The sequence below is a fragment of the Thalassophryne amazonica genome, chromosome 5, assembly GCF_902500255.1.
Source record: "Thalassophryne amazonica chromosome 5, fThaAma1.1, whole genome shotgun sequence".
Classification (NCBI taxonomy): domain Eukaryota; kingdom Metazoa; phylum Chordata; class Actinopteri; order Batrachoidiformes; family Batrachoididae; genus Thalassophryne; species Thalassophryne amazonica.
Genome location: NC_047107.1, coordinates 43,906,618 through 43,930,636, shown reverse-complemented (window position 1 = coordinate 43,930,636; position 24,019 = coordinate 43,906,618). Strand labels below are relative to the sequence as shown.

The 24,019-nt window shown below is 40.3% G+C and overlaps 1 protein-coding gene across 12 annotated transcripts in view; it reads right to left on the bottom strand.

Annotated features, from left to right (window-relative positions):
- mef2cb (myocyte enhancer factor 2cb) overlaps positions 1-24,019 on the bottom strand; it is a 183,513-nt gene that overhangs the window by 94,750 nt on the left and 64,744 nt on the right. For all 12 annotated transcript variants that reach the window (XM_034170077.1, XM_034170079.1, XM_034170084.1 and 9 more), the window contains one exon: positions 17,144-17,366. In XM_034170077.1, coding sequence (XP_034025968.1) covers positions 17,144-17,197 — 54 coding nt within the window. In that variant the 5' untranslated portion in view covers positions 17,198-17,366. The remainder of the gene's footprint in view (positions 1-17,143; positions 17,367-24,019) is intronic.

Below are 24,019 nucleotides of genomic sequence, written 5' to 3'. Positions count from 1 at the left end.
CAGCCTTATTCTTCACTATCGAAAGTGATTCTCTTGACTGTTAGTTATCTCTTGTGCTTTTATTCTGACAGCTCTTCCTTGTAGCTATGGATCCTCTTTTCTAGCTTCCGGTTCATTTCTCCATTTCTATGAGTAACTGCTTGTTAGGCTGTCTCACAATCTGTTACTCCCTTTCCAGACTGCCAGATTGTCTAGCTTCATGCCTACTTTCTCATGTTGCTCATCTGTGTTTGCTTCTGTGTTACCAAAACATTGTCATCCTATGTTTCCTTAGCCATGTCTGCCAGGTCCGGATTTAGGCACCTGGTGTGACAGATTTCTGTGTTTTAATCCTCTACTTGTGTTTCTGGATAACTCTTCTGCTGCTCCCTTTAAAAACCTTGTTGCTGGTTGGACTGATGTTCCTTTCCATCTGCCTGATTAAGCAACCAGCCTTACCATTTGCCACTCCAACAACTGTCATTGTTTATGGACTCTCGCTATTATTAGTATATTTATCATAAACCAGCTGTTCATCTACCATTGTTGTGGTTCTCTGTTTTAAGGCCAACACAATAACCAGTTGTATAAAATATGCCATATTGACAAAAAGAAAAAAAATCTCTGGGATAAAGAGGGCAGAAGAAGAGAGGAGGAACAGCAGCTGACTCTCAACCACATGAGTAAGAAATAAGACAGAGGTGGGAGGAAGGGGGAGGAAGGGGGAGGTGCGGCGATGCACAGGAAGCACATTTGTATGTATTTCCTCTCATAACAGGAAGAGGCCAGTGGCTTCCCCTTCACAATGGCTTCGCTTCTGCTTCCCGCCTCCCGCCTCCCGCCTCCCGCCTGCCTTTGCTTCCCCGGGGGGGAGGAGGAAGAAGGAGGAGCGGACATACAGGCCACCAAAAAAAGTATTGCTTCACAAACCAAACACGACACGGCCGTGCGCAGACGCCTACATGCTGGTCAATTTGTCTTGAGACAAACACTCGTCCCCATTGTCAGTGTCCAAGCAGGAAGGCACAAACTTACACAAAAGGAATAAGAGGAGTCTGAACTCTGCCTCACAGCAAAGGGGCTGCTAAGAGCGGCATGACGACAAAAATGGCTTTGTCCCACCTTTAATATATGCTTCTCAAAACTGTACTCATCACCCGTGTTCGTTATATAGTAGTCGAGGAAGAACATTTTTATATTCAATGGGTGAATCAGAGTCGTCCGCTGTGGTTCACAGCTGAGCCGTGGACCTGACTGGATCCTTTAATTACGTCTATTTTACTGATAGGTGTCTTAAAGTCAGTGTAGATTGTTCTTTTTAACAGCACTTGTAATTACACTTCAGTACAGTGCTGTAATGTCTGGCTTTGCTCCTTCTGTATGTTTCTGTTTACTCTGAAAAACCACAAGTGGAAAGGGATTTGCCAGATGTAAAAAAAGAAAAAAAAATGTGGATGTGACATTGCAAGGTCCAAGTTAGTGGCCGGAATGACAAAAATAACTTTGTTGTCATTTGAGGTAGACAAGTTTGCATGTGTGTGTGTGTGTGTGTGTGTGTGTGCACGTACCACTGGTTTTACACAAACTCACATACATTGCTGTGCAAATGCTTCATGCATGTTTAATGTACCTATGATAGTTAAATCTAATACCCCCTCCCCACTAAATATCAAATATCTATAGTTACATATTCATCTGGAAAGTATTTACAGCGCTTCACTTTATCCACATATTGTTATGTTACAGCCTTATTCCAAAATGTATGAAGTTCATTTTTTTCTATCAAAATTCTACACACAACACCCAAATAATGACAGTGTGAAAAAAGGTTATTGATTTATTATTTTTTTAAAAGATTTTTGCTAATTCGTGAAAATAAAAAAAAAAACCCAAAAAAAACAAAACTAAGAAATCACATGCACAGAAATATTCACAGCCTTCATCATAGAGTTCACAATTGAGCTCAGGTGCCCCCTGTTTCCACTGATCATCCTTGAGATGTTGCTACAGCTTAATTGGAGTCCCCCTGTGGTAAATTCAGTTGGTTGGACATGATTTGGAAATGCACACACCCGTCTACATGTACGGTCCCACAGTTGACAGTACATGTCAGAGCACAAACCAGTCATGAAGTCAAAGGCATTGTCTGTAGACCTCCAAGATAGGATTGTCTCAAGCCACAAATCTGGGGAAGGGTACAGAAACATTTCTGCTGCTGTGAAGGGCCCAATGAGCACAGTGGCCTCCATCATCTGTAAATAGAAAAAGTTGGGATCCACCAGGATTCTTCCTAGAGCTGGCAGCCCATCTAAACTGAGTGATCAGGGGAAAAGGGCCTGAGAGAGGGAGGTAACCAAGAACCCATTGGTCACACTGTCAGAGCTCCAGCATTCCTCTGAGGAGGGAGGAGAACCTTCTAAAATGGCAACCATCTCTGCAGCAATACACCAATCAGGTCTGCAGGGTGGAGTGATCAGATGGAAGTCACTCCTTAGTAAAAGGCACATGAAGGACTCTCAGACCATGAGAAACAAAATTCTCTGGCCGAAGGAGACCAAGACTGAACTCCTTGGAGTGAATGCCAGGTGTAATGTTTGGAGGAAACCAGGCACCATCCCTACAATGAAGCATGGTGGTGGCAGCATCATGCTGTGGCGATGTTTTTCAGTGGCTGGGAGACAGATCAGGATTGACGGAAAGATGAATGCAGCAATGTACAGAGTCATCCTGGATCAAAACCTGCTCCAGAGTGCTCTTTACCTCACACTACGGCAACAGTTCATCTTTCAGCAGGACAATGACCCTAAGCACACAGCCAAGATATCAAAGGGCTGGCTTCATGACGACTCTGTGAATATCCTTTAGTGGTTCAGCCAGAGCTCAAACCTGAATCTGATTGAACATCTCTGGAGAGATCTGAAAATGGCAGTGCACTGATGCTCCCCATCCAACCTGATGGAGCTTGAGAGGTGCTGCAAAGATGAATGGGTGAAACTGCCCAAAGAAAGGTGCACCAAGCTTGTGGCATCATATTCACTTGAAGACTTGAAGCTGTAATTGTTGCCAAAGGTGCAACAACAAACTACTGAGCAAAGGGTGAGAAAACTAATGTTCATGTGATTTCTTGTTTTTTTTTTCCATAAATTTGCAAAAATTAACCAAACAAAACTTTTTTTAATGTTGTCATTATGGGGTGTTGTGAGTTGAATTTTGAGACAGAAAAAAATTAATGTACGCGATTGTGGAATAAGGCTGTAACATAAGAAAATGTGGAAAAAAGTGAAATGCTGTGAATAGTTTCCAGGTGCAGTGAAAAATGCTGTTAAGTTTGAGATGGTCTCCTGCAATTCTTAAGAACACTGAATTAGTGTTAAGGGTTTTCAGGGTTCAGGGTTTTTAAAATCCTTTATTCACCAATATTGTGGCAGCTGTTTTTGTGTTGAGTGGGTGATTAGACACAGTGGGTGATCCCTCAATAACAAAAAATAAAACTCTGCAAAGAATCAAACCAAATTTGATTATAAATTATAGGTGTTGAAATTATGTAGTTTGATTTCCTGAACAAAAGTATGAGACACAACACTTTCCAAGAAAAGAAATTTCCTTTGGTGTTGGTTTGGGTGGGTGTTGTGGGGGGGGGGGGGGGGGGGGGGAGTTGGACTGCATATGACGAATCTGAATAATATGGCAGGACCACGCCTCAAAAAGCAAAAGAAAAAACTTTAAAATGATCAAAAACTTTAAAATGGTAATTTTACTTCAAGTGTTGAATCAACTAATGCTCTAACAACTTATTATTTTTTGAGTACCTAAACTAAAAAAAATAAGTAATCAGAAATCCCTCTTCAAAAATAGATATTTATTGAATGTTTTGTTCTACTGATTATGTATTCAGGTTTCCACTAAAGTGAAATTAAAAATAACAATAACAACATTACATTTTCATCAGAATTGTAGTGTGCCTACAACTTTGGGAAATAACTCAAGAATTTGTACTGTAGTACTGAAAAAAAATGCATTTTGTGCGTAAGATTTTTTTTAATAGTGAAGTAAATACCTTATATACTGAGTTTGTTTTCAAAGATTTCTTGTGTTACCACAAATAACAGTGTTAACAGTATTAACAGTTTTTTGGATTACAGAATCAAAATTCTGCTATACAGTTCAATATGGATTACTGCACTTTTGTTTACAAATAATATGCAATAATTTTGTCAAATCTTTAAATTAAACGTTTTGAGAAGTGCATGTGCTAATGTTTTTGCATTAGAGTGGGTGTGGAATTATTAGTGGAACTTATCGTGCAAAATAAAGAATACAGCGAACAAGAATGGGGAGGAAAAATAAATGAGTTGATGATTATGAACCTCAATTTATTAAAATAATGTTTAGAAAAGAACAAACTGCGTTGTGCAAAAGCTTTCGGCACCTCAGGGTTTTGAGAAACGTGAAAAATATTGGATATTCTAAACAAACAGATGCAGACTTGAAAAAAAATCTTTAAAATAACTAATTAACTATTTAAATTATAATCTCAAACAACAGAAACAACAAAAAACAACAATAAAAATCACTTGATTTATATGGCATATTGTCTGGTGCATGACAACACAAACAGTGACAACACACACACAGTGGGTGATCCCTCAATAACAAAAAGTAAAAATCTACAGAGAATCAACACAAATTTGATTATAAATTATAGATGTTAAAATTATGTAGTTTGAGTTCCTGAACAAAATTATGCATTTTAAAGGCACAGCACAATCATGTTCTGCACCTTTTCTTTATTAAGCAGCTTTTCTTTATGAGTTTTTTAATGTTTGGGCATATTACATGTGTTCAAAACTGCATAGCATTACAAATAATAATAAATACCCTGAAAATAGTTATTCAATCAGATTTTTGGAGGAATTCTCATAGAATTCATCCTTAAAAAAATAATTGATAAATTGCCACAGTCTGTTGTATGGTGTAGTGGACAAATGTAAAAAAAAGAGGAAACTATTCAAATCCTTAAGACTTCCCAATGTGGAAAAAAAAAAACACATCAAGGTGAGAGAGCAAAATGAACCATGTGAAGAAGTTGTGAAAGAGAAATGAAACAAGGAATAACTTGAAGAGGCAAAAATTGAATAAAAGAATAGAGGAGAGAAAAGGTGAGAGCTTTGCAGGTGAGTCTCACGGCGCTGAGCAGATGACACAGAGGAGTGCCACTTGTCGTGGTAAAAGCACAAGATGGTAGAAGGTGGGAAACAGGGAATTAGATGAGGGGGGCCGGGGTGACGGGCTACCCTGTGGGCCTCATTATTTTCCTGCTGTTAATTTCACTCACACATCTTCTCACCCTGGTGCTGTTGATTGGAGAGAAGAATGCTTTGTCTTGGAAACAAAAAGAGCCTTTAGTTGAGCTAAAGCGCTGCAGTTACCATGGTGAGGAATAAGAAGGGTGACATAAAATATTTTTTCATCCATGCAGGTATGTGTGTTTGTGCAGATGCTGTTTGGGGGAGTTGGGAGATTCTGTTGTTTTACTTCCTGTCACTGATGACCTGATCCATGTTTAACCTTCGGCCCTAGGTCCCTTCCCCATTGAAAACCCACATCTACCCCCCACCCACCCAAACATGCACACAGAAAGACAGTCATCCCAAATTAAGCCCACTGAGTGTCCTGGCTGGAGAGGTAGCACTAATTAGAGCCAATTGCAGTAAATTAGTCAAACCCCAAGATGGACTCCAGAGAGATGGATGTGTTTACAAGCATACATTTGTCTACGCCGCATAAACAAGACACTAAATGCATCATCTAAGTATGTGTCTGAGTAGATAATCTGCGACGACTTGAGTCAGCGCCAGTCTACGGGCGAGCTGGGGGCAAGAAAGTCTGCTCTGTGTCTACAGACTGTGAGTTTATGGCACAGGGGGCTCTTTCATGTGCCCGAGGCCGGGAGAGGGTCTGAGTGGTCAGGGGGCCTGGAGCCAGAGCTCACACACTGCTGCCCACTGTCCGGATCTCCAAGCAGCCACTCAACGCCAGGGAGGCCTGATCCTTATGCCCCAGCTCTGGGGAAGTGTTTCAGAGCCTGGGGTGGCAGCCCAAAGTGGCCGCCCAGAGCGAACCAGGCTCCGTGCCCACTGTGATACAGCTGCTGCTGGGAAGGCAGAGCAAGATCGACAGTGGAACCCGGTAGGTGGCAAGGCAGCGCTGACAGCCCTGTAGAATGATGCCACTCAGTGGAGGGTGCAGTGTGAAGGAGCACTGTAAAGGAGTAACATTATACGAGGTCAATTAGAAAAGTATCCGACCTTATTATTTTTTTCAAAAACCATATGAATTTGAATCACGTGTGATTACATCAGACATGCTTGAACCCTCGTGGGCATGCAAGAGTTTTTTCACGCCTGTCGGTTACGTCATTCGCCTGTGGGCAGTCTTTGAGTGAGGAGTCGCCCACCCTCTCATCGATTTTTTCATTGTTTAGGAATGGCTCAGAGACTGCTGCTTTGTTTGATCAAAATTTTTTCAAAACTGTAAGGCACAACTGAGTGGACACCATTCAATAAATTCAGCTGGTTTTTGGTAAAAATTTTAACGGCTGATGAGAGATTTTGGTCTGGTAGTGTCGCCGTAAGGACGGTCCACGGTGCCTGACAGCGATCTGCGCTTCGAGGCGGCAGCGTCTCGCCGTTTCAAGTTGAAAACTTCCACATTTCAGGCTCTGTTGACCCAGTAAGTCGTCAGAGAACAGAGAACTTTCAGAAGAAGTCGGCATGAGGAGTTTATTCGGACATTCCATTGTTAACGGACATTTTGTAATGAAAGAACGTGCGGGCAGAGTCGCATGTCGGGCCGGACCCGACCGCGGGGGGTCGCAACAAGAAAAACACCTCCGTTGGAAACCTTAACGGACAAGTTGGAACATGCCCAAGCTGTTAAACAATTTCTCAGTTACTCACTTGTTGAAAGCCATCAAAAGCCGCCTGAATTTTACAAATGGTTTTCAACACGGATGTGTTTTTCCTGTCGCGGCGCACACAGATTTGCCGAGTCGTCACGGAAATGACTCGGCGAATTTGCGCGCATGTCTTTCATTACAAAATGTCCTTAAACAGTGGAATGTCCGCATAAAGTCCTCATGCCGGCCTCTTCTGAATCTTCTCTGTTCTCTCACGACATCCTGGGTGAATTAAGCCTTAAATTAGGATGATTTCAGATTGAAACAGGCCGACGATGGCGCATGGAAGCGCTGCAGGACGTCCCGCTCCGTGGGAAGTCCTTACAACGACAGAAACACCCCATAATCTCTCATCAGTCGTTAAACTTTTCACCAAAAACCAGCTGAATTTCTCGAATAGTGTCCACTCGGATATTCCTCACAGGTCCAGAAAAAAGTTTGATAAAGCAACGCGCGCCGTCTCGAGCAGCGTGTGAAACAAAGGAATTCAGCCGAGAGGGCGGGACCACATCTCACTCAAGGCCTGCCCACAGGGAAATGACGTCACTGACACGCGTGAAAAAACTCACGCATGCGCACGAGGGTTCAAGCATGATTGGTGTAATCGCATGTCAATCAAATCCATATAGTTTTTTTTTTATAAAACTGACGGTTAGTTTTATAAGATACCTCGTATATATATATATATATATATATATATATATATATATATATATATATATATATATATATATATATATATATATATATATATATATATATATATATATATATATATAAATCATGCTTGCAGGCCATTTTTGGTGGGGAGTGACACCTTTGCTAGCATCATACCACCCTGAAAAGCGAGCTTGCAGAACCTTTATTCAGGGTCAGGAAAGTCTGTCCTGCAAGCTTTGTACTTCTGACTGGCCCTGAAGTGCCGCTGGGCGGGGCTTGATGCTTATTATTTGAACAAACGCACATGAAGGCATCAATGACATCAAGTGGCATTTGTGCGAGTGAATGTAAATGGAAAACAGTGACGAAACCACAATGGAGAGAAAAGGCGATGGATCTACCAACGACGAGGTTCAGCGAGGATTCGAACCCTTGAGGAGGAAAGCAAAATTTCCACTAGTGGACCTTGACACAAAATTAAATACACTGCGAAACCGTGCTGCGAGAAAAACTGGAACTAGACTGGAAACCTCCGAACACACCGCGGAAAAGTACAGACTGAAAACAGACAAGTTGAAGTAGGACCACAAGCTTCTGAGGGTACACAACAATAAAAGTGAAAAAACAGAATACTACGAATACTATACCGGAGACCTCTGTGTGCCAGACGTGCAGACACTGCAGCGGTGAGGATCGCAATAACGGTAGCTATCACTAGCATTAGACTCTTGCTGACTGATACTTGATTTTGTGTTTTACTTGTTTATTTCATCAGATTTCCTTGAATTCTGTGCTTCATCCATGGCTGAGACATTACATGGTTTCTTTTTTAAATATTGTCTGTTTAATGTTTTTGTTCATATTATTAATAAAGTGAAATACAAACCATATTCTGAAGAGGATGTTTTATTTTGAAAAAATAACCAGATTGACTATGCTATTTGCATGTTGACTTCCTGTCTGGCTTCATCTGCTCTGTTTAATTTGATGCATATTCTGCCCATGACAGATTGTTTTTCACGTCAAAAAGTATTTTAAATAAAATCACAAAGCATGAAGTCCATTTTCTTTTAATTCCCTTACAGTCCTAGTATGGCTGTACTTTTATATCTATCTATTGATCTATCTACACACACACACACACACACACACACACACACACACACACACACACACACACACACACACACACACACACACACACACACACACACAAAGGCTTTTCAATTATATAGGATGCATTTTAAACATAATATGCCAGACTATTATTATATTATTATCACATAACTGCTCATATTAATAATAAATAATACTAATGTGCTCATACCTAACATCTTTGAGTTTACAGACATGGAACAGTAAAGTATGTAAAAACAACAAAAAAAATGTGATTCTGAAAGTAACACTATACAAACTATTCTGATGTTCATTTGGCTTTGGCACTGGAACATTTCTTCAAAAAGGAAGTGAAAATATGCAAAGCCAAAGCTTCCTTTTTCTTGTTTAAAAAAACAAAAAACTTTTCTCCATCTATTTCTTTCCCATCTTGTGATGGCCGCCTCTACAGATGCAGTGATGTCATTTATTTTCGGCCGTAGGTTGACTGACGCTGATGGCACCGTGTGGTGTTTCCCACATGACGATGAAATCAGACGAGCAGTTATTTGACCCAGGGGGTGGGGGGGGGATGTAACATTTTCAAGATCAAAACAACAAAATGCGGTGATATATTGATTCTCCTTTCCCTGAACCCTTTGTGCCTCCTTCCTCTCATCTCCTATCCCCCCCCCAACCCCTGTAAGTAAAGCCCGGATATCTCATTGATTCCCCTCAGGTGTCCTTCCTGTCTCCCTCTTAGCCTCCTTATCCTCGAGAGCCGGAGCGCCTGGTGCAACTGGCGAGGCCAGTCGACGGTGGTTCTGAGAGAAAGGAGGACTGAGATAACAGTGAGGAGGAAGTGTGGGTGCCTCTGCAACACGATAGCCTCAGTCCTCCTGTAAGACCGTGTGACCTCCTGCTCACGCAGTTTGTCTCTCACGAACCATATCCCCTTCTTCTTCATCTTGTTATTTTTTCTCCTGTTGTTGCCGGAGCTGCAAGTCTTAAAGTCAGACTTGAATGAGACTCGAGAGGATTTTTGAATATGTCGTGTAAAGTATTTCCACGTGGAATCAGAATCTGCACAGATTCATGACAGACTTGATTTGACTGTGAATGTGGACCGGACCAAGTCAGTAATGAGAAACACAGTGACTGTTGGCCTGATATCGCCCGCCCCCCCCCCCCCCATTGCTTTCAAATAGGGGCATCCGGCTTAAAACTTGTGCCAAATCAAGATGCAGATCAACCTCAGATATGCTGTGGCATCCCTGAGTGAAAACAAGAAAGCAGCTGAAGGGACTTACTATACTACACTTCTACCTTGTTATGAACAGAGAGAGCAGATTAAACTGCACTAAAAAAAGAGAATAGTTGAACCAACTTAAATGATTTGTTTCAGTTGGTAACATCTAAATGAATTAAGCTGTTTCAGATTCAGACAAATTTGAACATAAGTTTGCAAGGTGGAGTTGATCTAACTTACTAACTTATGTTCAAACTACTTAATTAATTCAGGTGTTACCAATTGAAACAACTTTCTAAGTTGGTTCTTAATTTGGACATAACAACAATGACTTTGCTTGATTGACATCAAAAGACTTACCTCTGACCCAGCACCTCCATGAGCTGAGGCACCCTACACGTCGTGTGTGTGAGCTCATGCAAACACTGTGAAACCACGTTGGAAATGCCACACATTTGCTTTGTTCGATGGTGTAAAGGTTGTGTTTCAAGATGACACTATGCATCATGTGTTGTGCTCCATTATTTGATGGTGTTGTAGAAACATGCCATGTATAAACTATAAAACTGGAAGTAAAAAAAAAAAAAAAAAAAATGCAACTAACTTTGTGACATGACTGCACTTGTGGCAAGCCCAAAACCCATGCCGTTGTTGTAGCCTCAAAGTGAGAAAGTTGCAAATTTTATTGGGCACACCCATTAGATTAAATGCACTGAAAAAAGAGAATAGTTGAACCAACTTAAATGAATTGTTTCAGTTGGTAACATCTAAATGAATTAAGTTGTTTGAACTTAAGTCTGTAAGTTAGAGTTGATCTAACTTACTAACTTAAATTCAAACAACTTAATTCATTCAGGTGTTACCAATTGACACAACTTTTTTTTAAATTGAAACAGGCTTTGGGTTACTTCTGGCAACACAGTTTAATCATATGAAGTATGCCATTAATGTTATGGCTCCTGAAACATGATTTGTACATTTGTAGTCACATCTGACTGGATTAATTAATGTACAGAAAATATTTATGCATTCATGTAAAGAGATGCATTTAGAACTATAAATACAATTGCCTTGAAGCGATGTAGTCAGGTCCATAAGTAGCTGGATAGTGATGCATTTTTGTGTGTCTGTGTGTGTTGGGGGGGTTTTGCCTGTGTACACAACAGTGGAGGTGAAATGAAATGATGAAGTTGTGCCTGGAATCTAGACTACTGCATTCACCATTTTCTACTTAAGTCCATTTTCTGCATAGTCTCTCACTATCTTTATATTTAACCCATAAATAATGAAATATACAAAATATAAGGATTTACACACACACACACACACACACACACACACACACACACACACACACACACACACACACACACACATATATATATATATATATATATATATATGTGTGTGTGTGTATTAAAACTTTCCTTTTTGCTAAAGCTTATAGTTAGGGCTGGATCAGGTGACCCTGAACCGTCCCTTAGTTATGCTGCTATAGACGTAGACTGCTGGGGGGTTCCCATGATGCACTGAGTGCAGCCAGTTTTCTTTGGATAAGTCATTGGATGAATGCATGAACAACATTTTCAAGTCACTGAATTTGTCTTGGACTTCATTTACATCAATCATTAAGGAATAGAAATAACATGAAAATGTAACATAAATTTTTTCATCGTGCAACTCTTGGACGCTGCATCAACACTTATGGTGGAAGGGAACAGAGAAGGATTTCTTTGAAAATGTCCAAACTTTCAGTTAGAGTTTGCTAGGAAGTGCATGGGACACTCAAACCTTATTATAATGTTTGTATAAAAATCCTTCTCTGTCATGTGAAAAATGGAGGGAAGGTGTACTCAAATGACTATAATTCCAAAATGGCTCATGTGATGTTTTTGTTAAAGTCCTTGATTTGAAGCTGGGAGTCTAAATTCCAACAATACCTTTATTGTTTAATTTCAGCTCCAATGTAACAGTGCACAGTGGCAAAATAATAAAAATTATTACTGTCCAATCACAGGCCTCACTGTATTTGACTGATGCTGATGGACAGCTGTAAATTCCAAAAACAAACAACTTGAACATTATGTTTTTCAGTATTATTTATCTGATTTTCTCATTGTTACTCCCCTATCGATCAGCTGATTGTTGCCCCCAGCTGCCCTCACAGAGGTCACAACAGTGGTCCCAGCCTGCTTTAGTAACTCTTCTTGTGTTGCTCAATTAATTCCTTGAACCTCATTGCGTAAGTTTAGTCTGGCTGCATGAAACAAGCCAAATGACTGACACAAAGCGCACTGCAGGGCTTTATTGTGGATGTCAGATGACGAGGACAAAAGCAGTAAGACGGGCTGGCATTCAGGCACGGGGGTGTGGAGGTGAGTGCCTTTGACCTGTGATCTAAGGGCCATGTTAGCAGCGTATGGATCCAATTGGGCTGCCAGGAATCTGACAAAGTGTCAGTGGTCACTTGTGCCACAGGATGTGATCGATTGTGAGCCTGGAGGGCAGTGAGGGAGGTCTGTCTCTGCCTGTTTCCTGTCACAGACAATGGTGTCTGCTTGAAACATGTTGTGCACAATTTATTATCTGCCTTAAGTAATTCTAGCTGGTTGAACAGTGCAATTTTCAAAAATTACTATTTTTTTTAATTACAACCACAAGTCCAATGAAGTTGGGACATTGTGTGAAATGTAAATAAAAACAGAATACAATGATTTGCAAATCCTCTTCAACCTATATTCAATTGAATACACCACAAAGACAAGATATTTAATGTTCAAACTGATAAACTTTATTGTTTTTGTGAAAATATTTGCTCATTTTGAAATGGATGCCTGCAACACATTTCAAAAAAGATGGGGCAGTGGCAACAAAAGACTGGGAAAGTTGGTGAATTCTCAAAGAACACGTGTTTGGAACATCATTGTGTAAAGGATCTTACCGCGTGGGCTCAGGAACACTTCAGAAAACCACTGTCAGTTAACACAGTTCGTCACTACATCTACAAGTGCAAGTTAAAACTCTAGTATGCAAAGCGAAACCCATACATCAACAACATCCAGAAACACAGCCGCCTTCTCTGGGCCCGAGCTCATTTGAAATGGACAGACACAAAGTGAAAAAATGTGCTGTGGTCTGACGAGTCCACGCCTCAAATTGTTTTTGGAAATCATCGACCAAAGGCGATTTTAGACTTCCAGTTATGGGGTGCTTAGCACATTTTTTAAATTTTTTAAATTTTGTTGTCCAGAAATACAATTTCCCATGATTTCAGAGTGAAAACATTGCTTGTAAAAGCTGCATTCATTGTCAGAATGATAAATAAAATGCATATTAGCAATGGATAATGGCCCATACATAAAATTCCTGCATTCTGGTGCAGTTTATATAACAAATAATTTAATCTCCTAATGTGGTGAGGGCAAATAGTAATTGCAACTTAGGAGCAGGTCTGAAATATTCAGAGGCTGAGTACAGTATATTATCCTTGTTTTTATATTAGTCTTATGAGCCTATAGTTATTGAAGATTTTTTTATTTCATCTTAACAGATTATTATGTCATAGTACTTAGTACAGAACACTCACCATGGTATCACTTTTCAATTACATTTTAGGCATTTTTAGGCATTACTTAGATTGTGTTTTAGTCTTGGCTATTCATTTATTTATTCTACAAACTGATTGATGTCTTGGTTTTTCTGGCAGCACACACATCCACGTTGTAAGTCATAAAAATACAGTAGTTGCAATTGTTATGATCAGTGAGGTTTAGTGCCGTGTGCAGGAGGACCTGGTTTAGCACAGCGACAGCAGCACTCCACTATAAGGCTGGATGGAGAACACAGATGGTACACTGCACATAAATGGGTTCAGGATAAGAAATATATGAATATGAATTATTTATTGAATTAACAGCAAAGCATAGAAAGGACAGACAAGATCTAATGAAGTCCTTAAAAGTAAGAAAAATAAAAATGTGTGACTTAAAAGTCAGAATTCATACCAAAACACCAGTAACACAAGTAAGACACCTCCACAGTCTGATACACATATTCAATTTATCCTTAGCTTCACTTTCCATCCTTTGCTATTCTCAATGTCCATATCTACTATCACATAAGGTCCATAGAGCGCACAAACCTCACCTGAAGCTTTTTTTTTGCTTTTGAAAAAAATGCTCTGATATCCATCACTGCACTGCAGGTTTGCCACTTACTGCCAATAAATAAAAATACAAAATGAGTTTTATGACTTATGCCTTTTTAGCAGGAATTTAAATTATTCACTTATTATCATGCTGTGCATTAAACTTTGTGGTAAAGTTTAATGTCTTAATTCTGAAAAGTTTAGTTAAGGACCTTAACTAAGCATTTAAGGTCAGATCTGTGTACATGGTATTTGATGTGATTTGTTAATGGAAGCTACACAGATTGAAGGGCGAGCACCATTTAGTAGCTGACAAGAGGATTTAGTTGAAAAAAAAAAGACAACACTGAATCAATCTTACATTTGACCACGCACAGCGCGCACTAATTTGTAGAGCAATATACTATGTTTAGCGATAGGTAGCTAGGTGAGTAAAATAAGCACTTTTCAGAAAGTTGCACTTGCTCTTCACATTCAGAGACATAAACTGTGAATAAATACCTTGCAAATGTGACAGTCACCTGGCAATCACTTGACAGCGCGGCTGTGCGAGGTTACCACCAGCGCTCACAGGACAGCGCCTCTGCTAAATGAGCATCACCCACAGCAGCACCACGCGACACAAACACATGCCAGAGCAGAGAGAGAGATGAACGTCGGCGCACTTCGTGGATTGAACCATTTGCCCAAGAAGGGGAGATGATCAAATTACTGTGTTCTTGTAATACATATTTTGGCATAATGCTTGAAATAGGTTGTTTAAAAAAACAGTAGTGTAGAAGCATATATATATTTTTAGGGGTGCTTAAAATATGCTAAAAATAGGCTAACTCCGCCCCCGTCATCGACGTTGTGTCCTCCGGACAAAAGAGAAAAAAGACCATCCAGATTGTTACCAGCGCAAAGTTCAAAAACCAGCATCTGTGATGGTATGGGTTTGTGTTTGTGCCCATGGCATGGGCAACTTACACATCTGTGATGGCACCATCAATGCTGAAAGGTACATCCAGGTTTTGGAGCAACACATGCTGCAATCCAAGCAACTTTTTTTTTCCAGTGACGTCTCTGCTTATTTCAGCAAGACAATGTCAAGCCACATTCTGCACGTGTTACAATAGCGTGGCTTCATAGTAAAAGAGTGTGGGTACTAGACTGGCCTGCCTGCAGTCCAGACCTGTCGCCCATTGAAAATGTGTGGTGCATTATGAAGTGCAAAATACGACAACGGAGACCCCAGACTGTTGAACAACTGAAGTTGTACATCAAGCAAGAATGAGAAAGAATTCCACCTACAAAGCTTCAACAATTAGTGTCCTCAGTTCCCAAACGCTTACTGAGTGTTGTTAGAAGGAAAGGTGATGTAACACAGTGGTAAACATACCACTGTCCCAGCTTTTTTGAAACATGTTGCAGGCATCCATCTCAAAATAAACAGATATTTGTACAAAAACAATAAAGTTTATCAGTTTGAACATTAAATATCTTGTCTTTGTGGTGGATTCAATTGAATATACTGTAGGTTGAAGAGGATTTGTAAATCATTGTATTCTGTTTTATTTACATTTTACACAACTTCCCAACTTCATTGGAACTGGGGTTGTAATTTGCACATACAATATACAGTCATGCAAGAAAACAGATCAAATCCCAGCTCCATGTATCTTGTGGCAAACAATGGCTGAAATGTCACATTTTCTCTTTCTCTACTACAACCTGAAGTTGTACAACTTTCAATTTGACAGACAAAAGTACACACATTATGTCCAATCACAGCCTCAGGAGCCTACCCCTCCTATACAGGCATGCACATAACTGGTACTCATGGTGTATGTCCATGCTAATACTAAATGATGTGCAGCAAAAAAACACAAGGGAAGTGCTTCATAAGAGGAAAGTAATGACAGATTGTAGGATAAGTGTTTCCCTCAGCTGTGCATCAATGATTTTCTTCTGCACATACAAGCACGATGAGTACCAGTTATGTGCACCTCTGCCTATAGAGTTGTCATGAAGTGGCCTCCATGAGAGTGCCCACTCAAATGTCAGTATGAAGGGCTCATTCAAACTTATGAAAACATAATGACTCATTTTTTCAAGTAATTATACACTAATAACCAGATGGTTATGAATGCTGTATATCATTTCTGTTCATAAACACCACATAATTAAAGTCCAAGATATAATCAGTGACTTGGGAATGACCATGACCCCATCCCCTGACTTGTCTTAAGAAAACTGGCTGTAGCATTGGCTTATGATTAAAATAATCATTAAATTGTATTTGTCCAATTACTTATAGCCTCTGAAAATGCAAGAAATGCAAATCCTAAAAGGTTAATGTGATATTTTTATTAAATCCCTTAAATTAGCCTACACTAAAAGTACAACTTTAATGTTTTACTGCAACTCTATTGTGCTGGTGCACAAAGCAATATTACAAAAACTGTCACAATCCAACTCCACATGGACCTGACTGTATAATGGAATTTAAACTGCACTTCTTGCATTTTGAAAGTAAAAGTGCAGCAGCCTTAGTGTTACAGATTTAGCTCAAGAAAAGTAGTAATTCAGTGTTTGTCTTTCAGGGTCTCCACCCTGTTAGTCTGGTCCAGCAATGTACCACTTTAGACTAACCCAGTTCTGTTTGGTTATTTGTTTATGTTTTCTCCAACCCTCCACTGTTACCGCCATCCCTCCCTCTCCACAGTAATATTCCACTGCTAAACTGGGCGAGAGGAATTGGGTGGGTGAAGGGTGCTGCAGTCGCCAGGTTAAGCAACAATGTGCAGAATGGGATTTGAGTGGTTCTTCACAGTGCATTGTAAGACTAAGGTAAGACAACCTGAAATGATGAGCCAATGCAACACTTCTGTCCAAAGCAATAACTGTGCTATCCCCACGTGCACCTCCCTGTCCCTCAGTTCACATATTGCCCAGACTCCCAGAAGACCTGCATTGTTGAGGGCTATGTGAGGTGCAGGGTGTTTCTCCTTCCTTCCTCCCTCCTCCATCCCACCCTAATACTCATCCATCCTCCCATCCCCCAGGGACTTACCTGTCTGTTGCGTTCATCCATAATCCGCGTGATCTGAATCTTTTTCCTCCCCATCGTCCCCACCTCGTTCTTGCTCTCCTCTTTCTACAGAACTTTATGCGTTCTTCTCTCTTCTTTTTCTTCTTCTTTCTCTTCTTCACTCTTCTGCTTTTCCTTTATCTGCCTTTTTTTCCCCCTCGCTTTCTGTTTGCTCCAATCAACTCCAAGATTCCAGCATCTGTACCTGCAAAGAAGAGGGGGAGGGGAGGGTGGGATTTGGGGGGGGGGAAATAAGCTTTAAATGTAATGAAATATGGCAAAATGCTGAAAAAAAATAATAAAAGTGGCATCATGGCAGCCACAAGGGAGGGTGAAGAAAGACAAAGAATCTGTCAACAATGTTGTGAGAGCCGCTATGTTTTTCACCGTCGATATCATGCAAATCAGCTTTTGCATTTTTTTTTCTTTCCCAGGCAGTGACTATGAGAGGAGACAGCGCTGTCAGGATCTCGCCTCGTTCACAGAGAGTTTGACAGTGTTTTGGAAGTGCCGCTAACTTAAATGCTCTAATCACCAACACTGTAGCATTACCTCCAGACTGAGGAATACATTTTGCTTCTTCCTAGTCTACACTGTATTGACAATGGAACCACCAGAAACAAGGTTTTCTGCTGTAATTCCAGCTCATCTCCAAAGTGCCACACATGAGTCCAGATATGGAGTACAGATGTAAAAACAAGTCATGTCTGATTTTGAAATGTGGTTAAAAAAGAGGCTTCTTTGGGATATGAATTACATAGAAAATTCTTTGTTGCATAGTGTTTTGACTGTTTGGAAACAGATGGAACTGACATGGTTCCAAATCAAGAGAGTATGGTTGGTGCACAACCAGTTGGACACCATCAACATGTACAACAGCTATGGTAAAAACCAATTTTTGAGCTACGGCATTGTCCCGATTAAACAAGACCCTCAGTGCCAACTTTCCTGGGCATTTGGTCTTGACAGGCTTGCACAGCTGCCTGAACAAGATGAAAGAGCATTTTGTTTATGGTTTGAACCTTTAGTAGATACTTCCTGAGCAGAATGTCATTTGCAACTCAGAAATCCCAGGCCATCACCTTCCATGCAGACAAAAAGACCTTAGCTTTCTTTGGAAGGGATAACGATGTGATAAGATGAGCCTAGTGAACTTTTGATCAAGAATCAGTTCCAGTTTCTCCATGCAGAATGTTCCCAACTCCAACTTCCAAAATAATGTTGATGGAAGTCGGAATTGGGAACATTCTGTATTCTGTGCAACCGGAAAGCATTCACAGCACTTCACTTTTTCCATATTTTGTTATGTTATAGCCTTATTCCAAAATTGAGTCACTTTTTCCCCTCAAAATTCTACTCACAACACCCCATAATGACAACATAAAAAAGTTTTTTTTTAATTTTTGCAAATTTATATATATATATATATATATATATATATATATATATATATATATATAAACTAAAAAAATCACATTTACATAAGTGTTCATAGTCTTTGCTCAGTATTTTGTTGATGCACCTTTGGCAACAATTACAGCTTCAAGTCTTCTTGAATATGATGCCACAAGCTTGGCAAACCTATCTTTGGGCAGTTTTGCCCATTCCTCTTTGCAGAACCTCTGAAGCTCCATCAGGTTGGACGGGGAGTGTCAGTGCACCACCATTTTTAGATTCAAATTTCAAATTCAATTTTTTTATTTCTATAGTGCCAGTTCACAATGAGATTGCCTCAAGGCACTTCACACAACATAATACCGATAAACAGAGAAAAAAATGAATTAAAAAAATAAGAACACAATAAAAAGCCAAAACCACCAAAGAGCACAAGAATAAAAACTATTGATAATATAAGGAAAACAAATGGGTCTTTAGACTAGATTTAAAAGTCTCCACAGTATCCGACTGCCATATATGTGCTGGGAGATCATTCCACAGAGCTGGGGGACGGTAGGAGAAAGCTCTGTGACCGGCAGACTTTTTATTTACCCTGGAAACACATAAAAGTCCTGCACCCTGTGAACGCAGGGCCCGAGGTGGTACGTAGGGGCTTCACCAGGTCAGCCAGAATGGGAGGTGCAAGTCCATGAACAATTTTATAGACCAATAACCGAACCTTAAAATCAGATTTTGCAGTGACAGCAAGCCAGTGAAGGGATGCCAAAATGGGTGTAATATGGTCAAACTTTCTGCTTCGTGTCAAAAGTCTGGCAGCAGCATTTTGAACCAGCTGAAGACCCCTAATGTTGGACTGCGGCAAACCAGAAAATAGAGCATTACAATAGTCCAATCTAGAAGAAACAAATGCATGTATCAAAGATCTTTCCAGATCCTCTAGATCTCTCCAGAGATGTTCAATTGGATTCAGGTCTGGGCTCTGGCTGGGCCACTCAGGGACATTCACAGAGTTGTCCTGAAGCCACTCCTTTGATATCTTGGCTGCGTGCTTAGGGTCAATGTCCTGCTGAAAGATGAACTGTTACTGTAGTGTGAGGTAAAGAGCACTCTGGAGCAGGTTTTCATCCAGGATGTCTCTGTACATTGCTGCATTCATCTTTTCCTCAATCCTGACTAGTCTCCCAGTTCCTGCAAATGAAAAACATCCCCAGAGCATGATGCTGCCACCAACATGCGTCACTGTAGGGATGGTGTCTGATTTCCTCCAAACATGATGCCTGGCATTCACGCCAAAAAGTTCAATCTTTGTTTCATCAGACCAGAGAATTTTGTTTCTCATGGTCTGAGAGTCCTTCAGGTGCCTTTTGGCAAACTCCAGGTGGGCTGCCATGTGCCTTTTACTAAGGAGTGGCTTCCATCTGGCCACTTTGCCATACAGGCCTGATTGGTGGACTGCTGTGGAGATGGTTGTCCTTCAGGAAGGTTCTCCTCTCTCCACAGAGGAATGGTAAAGCTCAGACATCTGGTTCATCAGGTTCTTGGTCACCTCCGTGATTAAGGCCCTTTTCCCAGTGGCTCAGTTTAGACAAGCAGCCAGCTCTAGGAAGACTCCTGGTGGATCTGAACTTCTTTCATTTACATATTGTGGTGAGCACTGTGTTCATTGGGACCTTCAAATCAGCAAACATGTTTCTGTACCCTTCACTAGATTTGTGCTTAGAGACAATCCTGTCTCGGAGGTCCATAGACAATTCCTTAGACTTCATGCTTGGTTTGTGCTCTGACATGCACTGTCAACTGTGGGACCTTATATGTAGACAGGTGTGTGTTTTTCCAAATCATGTCCAGTCAACTGAATTCACCCCTTGTGGACTCAATTTAAGATGTAGAAACATCTCAAGGATGATCAGTGGAAGCATGATGCACCTGAGCTCAACATTTAGTTTCATGGCAAAGGCTGTGAATACTTAGGTACACGTGATTTCTTACTTCTTTTTATTTTTCATAAAATTGCAAAAATCTCAAAAAACGTTTTTTACATTGTCATTATGGGGAATTGTGTGTAGACTTTTGAGGAAAAATGTTGTTTCGTCCATTATGGAATAAGGTTGCATTAAAAAAAAATTATGGAAAAAATGAAATGCTGTGAATACTTTCCGGATGCACTGTAAATGGGAATCTTGCAGCATTTTGGATTTGGAGGACCAGGATTGGGAAACAAGTCAATAGAAGTAAGTCCTATACAAGCCCCAAGGCCCAATGGTGCTGGTGCTTATCCCTGGATACTGTTGAGTGATGTGAATGTGAGTCTAGAGACTCGGTCTCACTGCAGGAAATTGCATTGCATTTTACAGTGTCCCACATCTTTGCATATCTCTCCACCACAAGGACCATCCCTGAAATGTGATTTTTCAGAACCTTTTTCAGTGCTAAGGGGTATGTACTTCAGAGTGGCACTGAAATGCTATTAGGTCGGGTTCGATGCTGATCAGTTATACTCTTGCAGAAGAAGGCGACAAAAACAACAACAGCATTTGTGAAAGTAAATGGACTGCATTTATATAGCGCTTTTCCATCTGCATCAGATATCAGGGTGCTGCCATACATGGCGCTCACTGCATACCGGGAGCAATAGGAGATTAAAGACCTTGCCCAAGGGCACTTAGTCATTTTCCTGTCAAGCGGGGATTTGAACCGAGGATCTTCTGGTCTCAAGCCCAACACCTTAACCACTAGACCATCACCTCCCCCAAGTGACAGTGCGCAGAAATTAACAGAATAACCACAGCAGAGAGATAAAGCTGACTAATGGTCTGACAAGGAGATCCAGTGAGGATTCAAATCCTCAAGGAGGAATGAGAAAATCTACCTAGCAAGTCATTTAGTTCAATTCATTTTATTTATATAGTACCAAATCGCAGCACAAGTTGCCCCAAGGTGCTTCACAAGGGCAAGAGCTCGCCTTATCCACCCCAAGCAAACTTTTTATGTTGCTAGCTTGTTTGCTCGCTAACACTAGCATTAGATGCTTGCTGTCACTGCGCGCCCTGTGTGTCTTCACTGCGGTGGAGACACAATGTCTGAGAAAGCTACACTCTGAAAACTGTTACTGTGTCCTACTCAATTTTTTTTTTTGCTGAAACATTTTACACTTAAAAATATTGAGTAAATTAAAAAGGCTGTGAAATAATTTAAATATACTTGATGATCTTAGCAAATCTAAGTAAAATATTAAATATATTAGTACTTTCCAAATATTTTGAATGAAATTTATCAAACAAATTAAGTGTATTTCATAAAATATCATTTGTTAAGCAAATGCTAATTGAGTTAAATGAAATAAACTCAAATAATAAATGTAAAGTTAAGATAAAATTAACTGTAATTTTTTTTGGCATTTCATTTGGTATATCAAAGTCAAACAATCACTTGAATGCGTCTCAGAGATTTTATTAAGTCAGTATAGCTTTTTCTTACTGTGATATATACAAAGCCACTGAATTACGTTTTAGAGTGTATTATGGGTTTATGAAATACTTAATAGTTAGGGAACTTGGCCAAGTTCCTGCAATGGAAACGAACCTTAGGACTGCCTGTGGATGGGATACCCGTCCATCGCAGATTACTTCTCCTGGTACTCTTTTACAGCTGGTGGACTGGGACAATGCGAATGAAATGCCTTTTAAAAGGACAAAGGTTGCGTGAGAGAAAAATGAACCCAGGTCTACATATAGGTACCTTTTCTAGTACCTGGAACAACACCCCAATGCAATTAGCTACAAAAACAGATTAAAGAACTGCAGGATAAGTGTCACTGATATGGAATTACTCCATCATCAACCTACTAACCTTTCAGCTGACCCTCGTATACCATCTGCTTGTGTGACCACAGCTGAATGTGCACTACATGCATGTGCACCTGTGTTTGAAGAGCAGAGGCCAGCAGCTGATTAGCTGGACTGCATGTGCAAATAAGAAAGCTGCTGCGCTCTAAAAAGTTTGCATGAGTGAGTGACTCCGTGTGTCCGTGTGCTTGCATGTGTTCTTCTGTGAGCTTGGCGATGCCAGAGCTCCGGTGCATCTCTCCAGAGTGCTAAAGTAGGCCAACCCAATCTATCTCAGGGAGGAGCAGAAGAACTGTTGTGTTTTCTTTTGACAGTAGAGGTGATAACGTCCCTCGTTATGCAAATGAGCATCCCATTATTTAAGCTTAGTGCAATGCAGGGGAGCTGTCAACGCGTCACATAAAAAAAAAATAAAAAAATCCTCCATCTACCTTGCCTTTTTTTCTCTACTTTTCCCTTCTTCTCTCTTCTCTCCTTTCTGAACCAGATTTCCGGCACCTGGCAGCACAAGCATCAGGCATTGATGTGGAAGATGACACCGCTTCACCAAAAGAAATGTCATTCTCTCTCTCTCTCTCTCTCTCTCCCTCGCTCCTCTCCTGCACTCTTGCTCCCTTCTTCACTCGCTCATATTCTCTCTTTTGCACATTCACGCACATAAACAGGCACATTGTAATATATTACCTTTTTCCTTCTTGCCATTTAAAAAAAAAATCTTCCTATTGAAAGGTTCAAATGCAAAACCCAGTATCTCCAAAACCATAAATTTTTATCTGAGGCCAACATGTACTTGGCTGTCAAGGGGACCATCAGTGTGCAAAATATGAAAGAATTTGAACAAACTGTGTTCATTTTATTGATAAAAGTCCGTGCATTTCCGAATATGGTTTCCTTTAAATCTTCATTTTCAACTGCATTTTTCTCCATTAAAAAAAAAAAAAAATACTTACTGGGTTTTGCATCTGAAATCTTTTATTTTTCCCTTATCTGAATCTATGTACTTATTGAGTAACATGCATGAGAAAGCAGAGGAAAACTCATAAACCCCTGAAGTGAGCACAGCACATTGCTATGCACTTGACCTCCTTATGCTGGAGAGTAGGACATCATCCTGAAATCATGTCAGAAAACAGGGATGGAGAGGATCCCGGAAACAGACGAAGGCCTGGTTTACAGTACCAGCAGTTGTAGCAACATAGGATCAGGGCAATACCCTTTCCATGGAGGTTTTGTATAATTTGCCATCAGTGATATTTAGGTCTAAAAGCATGTTGGGAATATTGATACCAATCAGAGTCGAGATAATTTGCTTCACACATTGTATTATGTATAAATTACGCCCCATTGAATAAATGAAAAGACATCACAAGAGCATGCTGGTAAACACTGGCAGCTTACAATTTTTTGACTTAAAATGCTTTCAGTGATTTTCACCCTTGACCTTCTGAGTCCAGTGGAAATAATGATCTTGAAATCTTGCTAAATAACATATATCTCCAATTTGCTAACAATTAGTTATGTACGGGCGGTGTATGTTTCAGTCCAGTCCCACATTTTCATGACGCCTTTTAATTTATTTTGCTTCTCCTAACTCTAACCATAACCATAGCGTAAG